A 14705-nucleotide genomic window follows, 5' to 3' on the forward strand; every position below is an offset into this window, starting at 1 on the left:
TTGGCATTGTAGTTTCCTTCGGCCTGTAAATAAAGAACGAATTGAACATCAGAACACTAGCATAGTCAGCAGACGGAAAATATCAGCGTTTCACATCATCTGACATCAATGCAGAATCACAGGCCGGAGTATATCTAGTTGTGTCTAAATTGTTTGCATAGAATGCATAAATTTCCTGAATTATAGGCTCTGATGTACCTGTCTGTCTATCAAGGTGAGTCGACGACTGTAAACAATGTGGATTTTTTATTTTCTGTTTTAATATCATACTGATCAGGTTCTTATGGCTATGTCCTCATGTTAGATAGAGTATATTAGAAAGCAACATGGAAAATTTCAATTCACCTGGACACGGGACCATTTTCCGACTGTTGACTTCCAACCAACGATTGAATGGATAACGACTGCATTTTCCTGTACAATGCAAATTTGGGAGTTTAATTTAAAAATGAACAGTTGGTGTATATACAAATAGATGAGGTGATATCATTATCACCTTGATCTCAACATCATCCAGTAATATACAATTGACGAGCCTAGCACCAGCTCCTACACGCGCATTTGCAGATATCGACACATTCGGACCAATCTGTCATGGTCACCAAGTAAAACCCATTTTAGAGCACACAAATTGTTAAAACATGAAACTACAACCTTGAGCACACAAATAGCGACAATAGTACACACGCATGCCTATCAGCTAGGATTTACAGAGTAATATGTTAGAAGATACGGAATACTAAGAAGGTTATACCTTAGCTGTCGGGTGTAGTTTGGCAGAGGGATGGACGTATACATCACCGATAATGGTAGCACTTTTTGTGCCATCACCACTTGCCAAAAGATGCGGGGAAGTGACTCGAAATTGGTGGAGATAAAGACCGGAACATTTAAGAGACATCCTGCAAGATATCAATAAGAGATTACATTTCCCAAGAACAAGCAAGTTGAATGAAATCGTCGACTATGGAGCCATCATACCCAGGAGTCTTGATCTGCTCCCAAAAGTCCATAGTCTCATATGTATACATTTGCTTTTTTCCAGCTAGCGGTGTCAATATGTCTTGGCCTAGTCTTACAAAATCCGAGGGCAGACTCCTGCAAAAAGAAATATGAACTAATATTAATCAAACGATGAAGGTATACTTCTCACAACGTAGAATCATAAAATATGAACTTAATAAGCATACTAGGAGGAGAGCAATACCGTGTTGCAGAATGAAGTGTTTCGAAGCTGGTTATACGACTGATATTAGCTGCAGGGAGAAGTTTAATGTTAGACAACAGTTAATTATGACCCACTGTACACACAGAGATGATGGTTCGTATCATTTCACCTGAATCTGTTCGGTGACTTGAGACACCTCCGATAGCTGTAAATATATCTGGTGAAAATACATACACCCCGCAGTTTATTCGATCACTAACCTGCAAGTCACGAAAAATCTTACTCGTATCAAACTAGAGCATGAAGCAAACCAATTGTGAAGTTGTGAGTCGGAATTTTGTTTAGAATGATTTGAAGATGGAACTTGTTGCTTACAAAAGTTTCAGGCCTCTCAGTGTAATGCAAAACCTCATTGGTGACAGGATCGGCTACCAATTCGCCAAACTGATTGGCAGACTCTGCAGAAACCTGTCAAAGGACATTTCATGATAACTCAATCGACTGAGCAATTAAATATATATAAATCTGAATACCGAAATTTGAAAATACTTCACCAATACAGGAGAAGGTGTAGACAGACCTTGCTTACTAATATAGTTCCCATGCCGCCATAACTTCTGTGAGCCTCTGAGTTTTCACAATAACAAGGAATTCAGAACCTTTTTTGCATTACGCCATGAGAAATTACTGATCATCAAAGTTAAGCATGTAAAGACTGAAATTACCAAGCATTTCCGGCAAGGGAAAACTGCAGCAAACGTCGCAATTCAGCAAGAATATATGAGACTGAAATATGATGAAAATACGAAGTATTAAGTATTTTTTTGCGATTTCTGAGAAAGGGAGCCATATCGAAGCCTAACTACAGACACAATATCAAAGGCATTCCTGCCAATGGCAGGGTATGGGGTTCAGAGGCACGCAGCCCATGGACAGGCTGTTCCTAAGTCCTAACAACCCATACTGAAACACGGGACAAGTATTGCATCAAACAATTGCTATTTGACGATAAAAAAGAAGCGTAATCATTTTAGTGAGTTCAAGTATTGGCATTTTGTAGGAAGTAAAACGGAGATGTTACAAACTGGATTGTCTTCCATGATTGTATCCCTGAAATTGTACAGACAACCAGCGGAACCGTGCGGCTTGTCTTCCTTCAAGTATCTAAATCACCAGGAAAAAAAAAACATCCAAAAACCCAATAACACATCCATTCATCATTCAAACTTAAAGAGTTGATGAAATAGACTAAAGAAAAAGTAAACCTGACAGGAAGCTTAAGCTCATTAGATATAGCAGACGCATATATTGTGAATTCTCGCTCATCGTAGAAACCGATCAAGTAGATCTGTGCTAGGTTCGGAATCTACCATTAAATGGAACCATTAGCAATGAATCAGATACTCGGACAATAGGTTGTCAAATTGATTAAAGAATATATACCCTTTTGCAAGCTGAAATTGGATGATGAACCATAGGTTGTCCAGCTAATGGAAAAAGTGGCTTTGGTATATTCAAAGACAATGGCCTAAATCTAGTACCTGCAAATCATCAATTAACACCATTAAAGGCTATCTTATTTCGACTGTTCTTATTCCCTCGCGTACCCATGTCTAACACTTAATGCTCGAACATGGTATGACACTTGGACACCTCATTTTAAGCCAAAACATGTAGAGTTTTCATTAAAACAGCATAGTCTGACACTTGGGCATGCACTTGTGTCGGATCCTTCTAAATGAGTCCAAGTAACAGATTAAAATGCAATATATAAATAAACAATTGAATCAAAACCCATGATTAAAATTTAAAAGGATAAATTGGATACCTTTAGTGGGTCCACCCACCATGATCACAGCAACAATTCTCTCATCTGAGCTTCCCATTCTACAAACACAAACTTTGACAACCCACAAAAGCAAAATACACAAAGTTTCAAACTTTCATGCAGACAGATAACAATGTACAGTTGTACAGTGATCTAGAAATGCAAGTGTATATGATCAAGTTGACAGAAAAAGTAAAGAAACAGTAGTGATTACTGGATATGTTATAAAAATGTGGTGGTTGATTGAATGACACACTTACATCTCCAGTAATCACTACTGAGTCAACGACATGTTATGGAATGTGGGCACTACCTTTTTACTGTATGCCAAATGTCAAATCGAGTTTAGTGGTTACGACGAAAGTGTTCGTACTGTATTTATATAATTGTGTCACCCTAGGTTCGAATTCTCATCCATTTGTACTCTTATTATAGGGTCTTTGTGATTCATTTGACAAGGGAAAAAAAAAAAAAAAAAAAAAAAAAAAAAAAAAGAAGGAAAATTTTAGTCCCCTCATTTAATCTGTGTAGCGAATATGTATGTCCGATTTACTAATTTGTTATTAAGAATAAAATCTTAGGCGATACTATATCGATATTAAAAGAAACATTCGAGACATGGAGACTCTTTCTTTGATCTAAAATTGGAAAAAGACTAAATTCTCTATCTTATTTGGTGTTTGTACCATTTGCTGATATATGCCATACAAAGTTCTGTTTACGGTGAATAACAAATATCAACTAACTTAATTGACAAAGTTATTGAACTTGTAATATCAGATGTTTCCCTCGCAAATGGCCACTTTTCCGGCTGAAAATATGAGGGATGAGAACATGTTGAGTTTGTAATCTTTAAAATGGGAACAACAATGAACGTAGATCAAAACGGTCCTTTCATTTATTAAGATTAGGGTCAAGTGCAGACAAGCTCATAAACAGAGAAAAGGACACCCATATTCCGTAGGGTACATACAAGCTCATATATCTTTTATTTAAAGCATCGTTTCGTCACTGAAAGGCCTCATGTCACATTAGGGACCTAAGAATTAAGGACGTCCATTTCGGCATTCCCCTTGGTGTCGGCGGCCTGTTGTAATATTTTCTCACAGCTTTGAAGGAGACTTGTACCATCCCCATGGCTCATCTGATATATATTCCGTCACTTGCTTGATATTCAAGTAATTCTCGATACCCCTGTCGAAATCAGAACCCGTCTATTAGTGAATCTAGTATTGATTCATATATCAGCAATTTAAGCCGTTAAAAGTCATGGAGTAATGGTACTCAGGACTTGGGTTCAAACTCGTGAGTATCAAAATATCCGTTGTGTATCCCTTAACAAGGAAAATAAAATGAAAGCAATTATTAATAGAATCAGCGGTGAGGTGAGAAGAGTTTATGGTCTTACCATTCCCCTAGCTCACGGCCAAAACCACTACGCTTCGTTCCTCCCCAGGGAGCTTGGCAAAAGCATGGTTGTGAGCAATTGACCCAAACGATACCAGCTTGGAATGCCTTTATAACAAAATTGAACATAAAAATGTATAAGCAGCTGAAACTAGCGCAGAAATAGTAATCTGTTTTTGGTAGATTGTGTAATTTTTCTGGAAAGCGAGGGATCTCACCTTGGTTACCCTCTCACACCGGTCAAGATCTTTAGATATCACAGCCGCAGCTAACCCATACCTGTGCAACACGTATAACAATCTACATTAGACACTCCGCAATAAGATTATCAATGACTCGCGTATGAGACACTGAGACAGTCATGAACTTATAATAAGATGAGTGATTTCAGGGAAGCAATAAAATCTTACTGAGTATCATTGGCCAATTCAATGGCTTCCTCCTCAGAACTAAATGTTTTCACACATAACACAGGGCCGAAAACCTCCTCCCTCCAGATTTGCATGGATGTGGTTACATCAGATATAACCGTTGGTTCGACAAAATACCCTTTCTTAAGATGCTGCAGAAGTTCATACAGAATGTTTAGAGGAGAACATACATACGGCATAGCAACTTAAAATCATTAGTTAATGAGCATCCAGCCAGTGAGCCCTGTAATTGACGGTCACACATATGGCATAAACCTAAATCCTTCTATATTCTTTCATGTAGTTATAGGGTTGATGGGTTAGTTTTCATAAAAGACCGTCTCAAACAAGTTTTAGTGATATTTGTTACCTCGGGACGGGAGCCTCCACACAGAACAGTTGCACCCTCACTCTTTGCTGTTGAGATGAACTTTAGAACTTTCTCATACTGCAGCACATAAAGGCAAATATTATATGGTGTCACAGTTCAGGACTTCGAAAACTTCAATATATGCAGAATAAAACATAATACCTGTCCCTTGCTAATCACGGGTCCCATCCGGCAACCTTCTTCAAATGGGTCAGAAAGTTTTATGTTTTTTACCCATTTTACAAGCTTGTCCAAAAACTCAGCTGCAATACTTTCCTGAAGTAATAATGTAAATCAGAATGGGATGCTTACAAACGTGCAGAGATAAAACAGTCGGAAGAAAACTAAGGATATTCTCTGGGTTTATATTTGAACATTTGACTGACTTCTCCAATATAAGGTCTCAGCAAAAAAAATTAAGAGACAAAGTAAAGTTTAGTAACACCTAGTGCAATTCTGGAATGTTCACTAAGGTTGGGAGAATGTCGAGCAAAGTTGGGTGAAATATAGGACAGAGTACTAATTTAAATGAAATTCAGTAATATTCAGCAGAATTATCCAAAACAAAGGCCTCACCATATGTATTTCTTGCAGAATTTCTAAACAAATACGAAGCAGATACTTACATGCAAAATCAATCTAGAGGTTGCACTGCAGATTTGACCATTTGTCCAGAAACAGCCAAAAGCAGTCCATTCAGCAGCTGTTAAATTACAAAATAAAATAAAATAAAATAAAAAGGATTCTCAGGTATTTCATGATCACGCGCAAGAATGCTTTTATGATGAACAAACCCTCGAGAAAATAAGTTTAACATCAAAGCACTTGTATAGTGTATAACTATTAACTAAATAGTAAATTATACGACACGGTCTTACATGTGAGACCATCTCATACAAGGCTCAACTAAAAGCAAGTAAGCAACTAACCTTGATCAAGGTCAACATCATCAAACACAACAAGAGGACTTTTCCCTCCAAGTTCTAATGTAACCGGCTGCAAGAATTGACAGTGTGTTAGAACCAACGGCATCCAAGAAGTAAAATCAAACTAATTACGTATCACGCACCTTGACTAATTGGGCAACAGAAGACATGATCTTGCTGCCGGTAGCTGTACTCCCAGTAAATGCAACCTACTTGACATAATTAGTATTAGTAACACTACGACATGAACAACAATTAATAATTGACACATGCTCCTCATAAAATTTGGAAATACTTTATCCATTAACTTAAATTGTCCTTATTTGGCTTTGATGATAAACAAATTCAATTTTGACTCTTGATTCCTCTAAATATACATTGCGAAAAAACATAGTAACGTATCTACTCTAACTTTCCTGAACAAATGATATCGAAATAACATATAGTTGTGACTGGTATATATCTAAATAATATATTGGTCAAAATTATATCGTTTGACCAACAAAGTCAAATGAGGACAATATAAATGGGATAAAAGGGGTGTAACTTGTGACAGCAAAGATCAAACCTTGTCAACATCAGGATGAGATGCTATAGGGGCACCAGCATCGGGGCCCAATCCAGTTAAAATATTCAACACACCAGGAGGAAGTCCCACTTCTCTACACACTTCACCCAATTCCAGACATGTCCTGAAAGCATGAATACATAACATTTCTAAGCGTATATGCATTGGAATAAGACGAATTATGGTTTAATAAGCTTTATCATGAAACATACACGGATGCCAACTCAGAAGGCTTAAGTACAGCTGTACACCCAGCAGCAAGAGCCGGAGCAACTTTCCAAGTAGCCATCAAAAGCGGATAATTCCTATAGAGAAAAACAAGAAGAGGGAGATCACTAATCATCATATGTGGAGGAAATGAAAGATGTTCATCACATTCACCTGCAAATTTCTATGCTTTGAAGCTTTGGCAAATAACCAACTCATAGCACATCCCGACTTTCAATTTTCAATGAAGATGGCATCAACTAAGCTACTTCAGTTTGAGAAAGAAAAAAAATGTAAGTGTCAAAGAGATTCCCAGTCACGCTACTTTAATTAAAGGTCACTTATTACTTTGACCAAACATCCAGTTAATCGATCATCACAGCAAACACATGTTCCCGCACGATTCATTAAGTCTAACCAACGGATATTCTCTCCAATTCTACCCCTCTTCTTTTTCGGATTTGGGGAGAGAGAGAACTAAAGACAAAAGTAAGTACCATGGAGTAATCAAGCCAACAACACCAAGAGGCTGCTTTAGCACGTGAGCTTTAAATGTATCCATAGGAAGGGAAATTGGAGCCTTTTGTTTAGCATCCAGGGCTTCCGCTTGATCAGCATAATATTCAAAACATGAAGCAACATCATCCTAAAACATTAATAACGATTAAGGAGATCATGTCAGTACTGTGAGAAATTACTATCCAAAGAAACATAGTTTTTTTTTTCTTAAAAATAAAAGTATATAGGCTCACAATGTCCCATAATGCTTCATCCAATGGCTTCCCATTATCAATGGCCTCAAGCTTTCCCAGCAGATCTTTTTTCTCTGTGACCTGCATAAAAAATTGCAGTTAGGCATAAACCTCAGGTTTATATCACGTATATCCTGAAACTCACAAGAACTGAATTTTTAGTAGTAGCTTAAATCAAATATGCTGCGAAAATCCATACCTTAGCAGCAATAGCACGCAAGTACTTAGCACGATAAGCTCCAGTTGCAGATCCCCAGTCTTTCCCCTTGTTTCGAGTAAGGGCATTTCGAGCAGCTGCAACTGCAACCTCCACATCCTCAGCCGTGGCAGCCGGAATATCACCTACAGACACATGATGGCGGATATACCCAATTTAACAATTTCTCTTGAAAAGCAGTCTTGTATTAATATAATGTGTCGCGAACCCATTTAACTACAAACCCAATCCATATACCCATTAACTTAAGAAGCTTTCACCCCAGTTAGTTCTCAGATGGAACTGTCTCATGATAACATATTATCGGAATTCGTCTCATATGAGACTATGTTTAACAAAATCTATCCTTAACACCAAAACACCTAAATCCTTCCAAATTTCCAATGGCAAGGAAATCACATAATCAGGATTCAAATCTATGTTACTTCGTCACTTCATTTTAGACCAAAAAAACTGAAAACTTCAAGTAAAATAACCATTCAGACACTCTGACAAGTTCATATCCAACAGTTGCAGCCGAGTTAGAGTACCATAGATTCAAAATTCAGATCCTATACAACAAAAGATCTACCAGAAGCAGAGAAATGCAGAATGTGTAACTACTGCTAGTATATGGTAACTTGATAAAGCTGAAACTTCAAAATTAGAATGTTAACACTGATCAAATCTAAAGATTCAATATTTGATCAAAAACTCACCAAATCTTAATCCCAAATAAGTTACACAATCATCAATAGATACAAAACTACAGACTAAAAGCCTCAACAAACAGTAACTTTTTCAGCAGCTAAAATCATCAGATCTTTAGAAAACCTTGAACTTTAAAAAAGATCAAACCACTTTCATCTACTTTTGCTTAAGAGGGATATATCTATTTGGATCCGTTTTACAATTAAAACGAACATTATCGTCTTAAATGCTAAATAACAATTTGTGTTATACATCTAACCAATTTCCCAAACTCATTACATCCTTAATAAACTACACAATAATCTATTAAACCAAAAATCTAAAGCAAACCCATTTAAGAACAACCAAAAGGGTTACTAAAAACAATAAATTAAGCAACAAAAAATCATAAAAATCTAAACTTTGAAGCAAATTAAATACGCAAAGAAAAGTAAAATAACCAATGGTTTCCTCAGTAGCAGGATTGATGATAGGAATACGATTTTTGTTGATGGGTTCTCTCCATTCACCATTGATGAAAAGCTGACGAATTGGTATTGGGATCGACATTTTTGGAAGAGAGATATAGTGAAGTTAATGAAGGTCAATGAGATTTCACTGAAATGGAGATATACAGTGACTCAGAGAGTGAGAGAATCTGTAAAAAGATTAAAATGTACTCCTATCAATAAAGCGACAATAGTACGTTGAAGTATGATCAAAACCAAATCTTGAGGACAATTTCTGGTACTTACTTTACTCCCCAACTTGGACAAAAATGGGAATTGTGATGTTATCAGTGTGGAAGAGAAACGTGCTTTTTTCGTCTGGGCTATGTGTGTCATCTGTGCACCGCACACCAGCCCAATCTCGGATCGGTAGTAATCAGAGGTGTTAATCATTGACACGATTCGAAAATCCGACACGAAGTTAGCGGGTTAGGGTTAAGACTTTGTGACTCATTTAAGTTATTGGGTTGACACGGACACGACACGAAACTTAAATGTGTCGGGTTAAGATTGAACTATTTTGACACGAACCCGACACGAATAACTCATTTATTTAAAACTGTCATAATATATTTGGATTTAATCAATAATCCAACCAAACAATTAAAAAAAAACATTTTCATTTATCATTTTTGGGATTGTAGGCTATATATTTTATTAGTTTATTAGGTAAACGGTTAAATGAGTTAAAAATGACCTGCCAAAAGATAAATGGGTTAAACAGGTCGGGTTGGGTTATAGAAAAATTAAATGGGTTGGATTAGGGTTGAGACAAATGACCCGTTTATGTAATTGGGTCGGGTTAGGGTTGGGGTAGTAATGACCCGTTTAAAGTTGACACGGACACGAACACGACACGGCCTGATCTGTTTGCCAGGTCTAGTAGTAATATATCGATCCGAGGAATTATGGAAGTTAATCTAAAAGTGAATGTTATTGAACTAGTATAGATCCCGGCTCCCGCGCATACGCGGTATATATAGAGTTTCATTAAAGTACTGTAATACTTTAACGGAAAATTCACGTGGTACCCTCGAACTTTGTCATTTTGCACGTGGTATCCAACTTTTTAAGTTTGTCTACATGATACCCTTCATGTTTGATTTTCATTCACAACATGCCCTTTTTGTCGCTATTAGAAAACTCAATTGCGCATAATTCATAGACCGAAATTCAGAATCGGCCAATTTTTTTCCTAAAATGATTATCTCGTCATAATCTACGATTTGAGAAAAAAAATTGCCGACTGACATTTTATAAGATTTTTTTTTACGAAAATCTCAAATCAACCATATCTTCAATCTTAAATTTCCGAATGACCATTTTTGTTTTATCAATTTATAGATCTCGAAGAGGTAATCAATTTGAAAAAAAAAATAGTCAATTCCGATTACTGGTCTATGATTTATGCTCAATTGAAAACTTTAAGAACGATAAAAAGGGTACGTAGTGCTTGAAAATCAAATCTCAAGGATATCTTGTGCACAAACTTAAAAAGTTGGATACCACATGCAAAATGACAAAGTTCGAGGGTACCATGTGAATTATCCGTACTTTTAATGAATATTTCTTCTCAGGAAAGTTATTTTTAAAGTAATAATTCTTACATTATGAAAATTTAGCAACTTATAGTCTATAATTTAATACCAATTTTAATTTATTTTATTATAGTGAAAAAAATCATAATTTTGAATTTAATTAAAAGATTAATTTTATGGTTATATTTTAAGGAAAAGATAATCTATATATATCTATCTATCTATCTATCTATATTAATAAAGGAAGCTTTTTTCGAGCGATTACAGAGAGTCCAAATTTCCTGAACGACTTTCAACCAATAAAATAAGAGATAATATCTAAATTAATAAATATTAAAATAAGATATAAAGCAATAAATTAATTAATAAAGTTAACTTTTAATAGAGACTTAACAGCAATATTAAAGTCCAACTTTGAAGAACTACCAAATAAAATATTTAGCAATTGAAAAATTATATCAAAATGTGTGCGTTTGATAGCTAATAGGATAAACTTTTGGTAAAGAGTGGCGTTGGGGTAGGATACATCTTAGAGGGTTAGACTAATGTTAGAGTTCTTCTAAATTTATAGGACTACTCACTATATATACTCCTTATATTGACATAATGTATGTACTTTCATCTTCACCAAATTATGATTAAGATGCATTACTTGACCTGTAGTGTTCCAGGGCATACCGACTACATACCACGAGCTTCGAAGCAGATCTCAATTTATTATTGAATCCGTTTAATTTATATTAGAGTGGTAACCTGAAGCGAGATCGGAGTAGGAATACCATAAGTGCTAAGGAAGAAAGCTTCAATGCCAAGAGCAGATAGGATAAAATAAAGTTCTACGGTGGGGGAACTTCACCCAGTCAATCCTAAGAGTAAGCTGTTTTACTAAGAAGTAGAAGTTCACATGTCAATATTTTCTCTTGCATGAGCCTTCGTTCGTCATTAATTCAAATCAAGTTCCTCATTAACACAAATCAAAGTAAGTGACATCGGGAAGGAATACTTATTGCCGAAAGAATTACCTGGGATTTTGTTTATGGTGCATTTTGGTTACAAATCACATATCTCCTCTAAAGGTTTTTCATGTAGGTAATTAATCTTACTTTTGGGAGAAAAATACATTAAATTGTTTGTTTTGTACGCGTTTTTCTTTTCATTATTTCTTTTAAACTACCTTATAAGCTTTTCAACTATGATGCTGTTTGGCCAAGATTTACAAGTGCTTTTACAACTGAAAAAATAGAAACTAGGCCAAACACTATAAATTAGATGGGTGTAAAACAACTTTTGAAAAGTTAAAACTTATAAAAAAGCCACTAAAAGCAGAAGCTGCAAATACCTACTTCTACTTCTACTTCTCACAATCTCTACTAGATGGACAATTGTTTTGGTTTTTTATTTTTTATAGTCTATAATTATAATATTTTTCACCCTATTATTGCCTTTTTTTTTTTTTTTTTAAATTTGCTTCTAATGGTAAGTTCTTTAAGTCATGTGGATATTGATTATTGCTATATATTTACTCCGTATATTGCTTATGATTTGGGACTTTGGGTTTATGGTATTTTTTAAATATAAGCTCAATATTAATTATATAAAAAGGAAAAATAATTTACGATTTGAGATGAAAAGAGTATGAGACGACCCTTTTAATAATGTATAAGACCGCCTTTCAGTGTGAGACGATCCTTTATATGTAAAAATTGAATGTTTGACTTATAAAAGTAATATCTCATAGTATAAAACTATAAGACGGTCTTATTTTATAATTATTTTTTCTTTGGCTAAGTACGTAGTAATTGTTTTGTAGTTAAATTGCCCACCAATATAAATGCTTAATGCTTTTGTTTATAGTTTGACTATTATATTTGTATGTGATGAGTTTCATCATCTTGCAACATAATAAGTTGATATTGTAACTTTCTAATCGAGGAGATAACATCGGTTATGAATATCATGATTATGAGTATTAAACAATATAAAATTGCGGTTATAACTATGACATTACATAATTTTTATTAGAAAAAATACCCTTAAAGGTGAAAAGTTTGACAAGTATAATGCAGGCCCAAATTATATAGTAAACAAAAAAATCAAAAAAGTCGAATAAAGGCAATTAGGCCAAACACATCAAATTTGGAAAAAGTACTTTTACAAAAGTTAAGCCAAACAGTCACAACTTTTTCAAGAAGTAGTTTGTGGAAAAACTCATTTTAAAAAGTAAAAACTCTTTTAGGTAAACTTGGCCAAACATCACCTATATATGTTGTAACATACGGAGAATATGATTTACATGTACCGGTTTCGTTTCTAAGGTTGAAGGGTAGGTTTATGTCATACATTAACCTCATATGAGTTTTTATTTTGAAACTACAAGGTGAAAGAGCGAGATATGAAGTAGGCGACAGAAGAAGAAGAAGACTATCAATATTGTTGTTCAAAACATTATATTCTCTTCTCTTTATTATCATTTATTTATGGGGCTTGGCCCCTCTTATGCACCAAAAAAAAATTATCATTTATTTATTATTTATTACTGTAGTATTATTTTTTTCACAAAAAGACATTGCATTTAACATTTGAATTTAATACTTTTGTAATTAGTTTTGTAATTTTGAGTAAGCCGACTACAAATAGTGTAGTATATTAGTTTTGTATTTTTTCTTAATAACTTGACTATAGTTAAACCTATCTGTTCCGGTTATTTGTGTGCCTTTGATGTTTGAAGAGACAAGTGAAGACCCTTATCATATAAGATGAATAAGGTAAGGAAAGAATTGTGATATAAATTTGTCCATACTTTATATTGTTAATATGCAAATCTTAATTGTACATGTGTTTATATTATTTGTTTGGTGCGACTGCTTCACACAAGTTTAATATAATGACACAATTACCTAACACAAGTTTTTTTACGGGAAATTATCCTATAGCTTGGTGTTATTAGCAAGCTATAATACACCCTCGCAATTGTGAGTTTCGTGGACAAGTTGAATACGAAGAACAATATCGGGGTATGAAGTTTTACAGTTAGGTCATATATTCACATCCATTCATATGTTTGTGAATTCTACTTTCGAGTGATATGAAAGACCCAACTTTCGTAAACTACATATAATATAAGAAAAAATTACTTAGTTATATTGTCGAGTGAAGAGTTGTATTCTAACTCTTCATGTTTGCCACACAAGTTCTTATTGGACTCGACAGTTATCAACTGTACGTCATATTGCTAAAAGATAAGAGGATAATTATGAAGAGTCCAACTTATCAACTGTCGAGGAAAGAGTTGCGGATAATGATGAAGTGAACATTGATCATGAATTTGTACTGGAATTAAAATAGTTTAATTTGTAAAGTGTATATAAATATTAAAAGGGGTATTTACTGAGACATTTAAATTAGAACAAGTAAATAATTACCTGAACAGAGGGAGTAGCAAAGACATAACTCGGTGCCTCAATGGTTCTGCCTATAGAGGTTTTGATGTACGTCCCACAAAAACACATGAGATCTTTCGTAAGGAAAATTGCGTTGACACATTGACGAAGTGATCCCTTCACAAATCACAATATAAGAGCGCAGATGGTACAACATAATGTCTTAGTTTGTATGTATGGAACGAGAAAATTTCTAGTGTTACATAAACACCACATCATTAGAATGATGTGGTGTTACCAACCAATGAAAACTATTTAAATTGCCATGCAAAAATAAGGAAAATAAAATTAGTTCATAAAGACTGAGATACTTGCCTAACAAAAAGATTCCAATCTTCTAGTTCTTATTATCTCTAAATCAATCGTTTTAACTTTTATAAATTGCAAATTGGTCCCTGCCTATATATTTCTCTTACAAATTGCAAATTAGTCCCTGCCTATATATCTCTCTGCAATCAGCAATATTAGCATATGAATGTAGCATTAAAGGATTTTAAGTATAGAGAATTACTACATGTTCTTATTACTACCTTTAAATTGTCTCGTACTATACTATGAAGTACATGAAAAATTATGGCAAATGAAAAACCTTCATGAATTACTTAAAAGAAAATATATATGAATGCTATTATACTCCGTAAAAAATTGGCTAACGAAAATTTGAAATTGACTCAAAAACAACTTGCTTTATAATAA

The 14705-nt window shown here is 34.6% G+C and overlaps 2 protein-coding genes across 2 annotated transcripts; both read right to left on the reverse strand.

Moving 5' to 3' along the window:
- LOC141653114 (uncharacterized) lies at window positions 1-3364 on the reverse strand (the record flags this gene model as incomplete). The annotated part of the gene is given in 15 exon segments (XM_074460765.1): window positions 1-23; window positions 346-414; window positions 497-589; window positions 755-902; window positions 982-1098; window positions 1208-1256; window positions 1338-1428; window positions 1544-1636; window positions 1749-1795; window positions 1894-1954; window positions 2254-2332; window positions 2434-2534; window positions 2612-2709; window positions 2997-3068; window positions 3310-3364. Coding segments are annotated over 14 exon segments (1127 nt in total), but the record flags the coding sequence as incomplete, so codon positions are not given.
- A 508-nt stretch (window positions 3365-3872) lies between these two features.
- Window positions 3873-9362, reverse strand: LOC141653115 (betaine aldehyde dehydrogenase, chloroplastic). Its single transcript, XM_074460767.1, has 15 exons — window positions 8984-9362; window positions 7836-7978; window positions 7637-7717; window positions 7382-7530; window positions 6890-6982; window positions 6678-6801; window positions 6253-6318; window positions 6113-6179; window positions 5810-5886; window positions 5346-5459; window positions 5184-5261; window positions 4814-4965; window positions 4622-4682; window positions 4405-4511; window positions 3873-4190 (listed from the first exon to the last, which is right to left on the reverse strand). Exons 1-15 carry the CDS (start codon window positions 9090-9092, stop codon window positions 4100-4102), a joined length of 1512 nt encoding a protein of 503 aa, XP_074316868.1. The 5' UTR covers window positions 9093-9362; the 3' UTR covers window positions 3873-4099.
- Between the last annotated feature and the right edge of the window lie 5343 nt (window positions 9363-14705).

This window comes from Silene latifolia, chromosome 4 (genome assembly GCF_048544455.1).
Source record: "Silene latifolia isolate original U9 population chromosome 4, ASM4854445v1, whole genome shotgun sequence".
Classification (NCBI taxonomy): Eukaryota; Viridiplantae; Streptophyta; class Magnoliopsida; order Caryophyllales; family Caryophyllaceae; genus Silene; species Silene latifolia.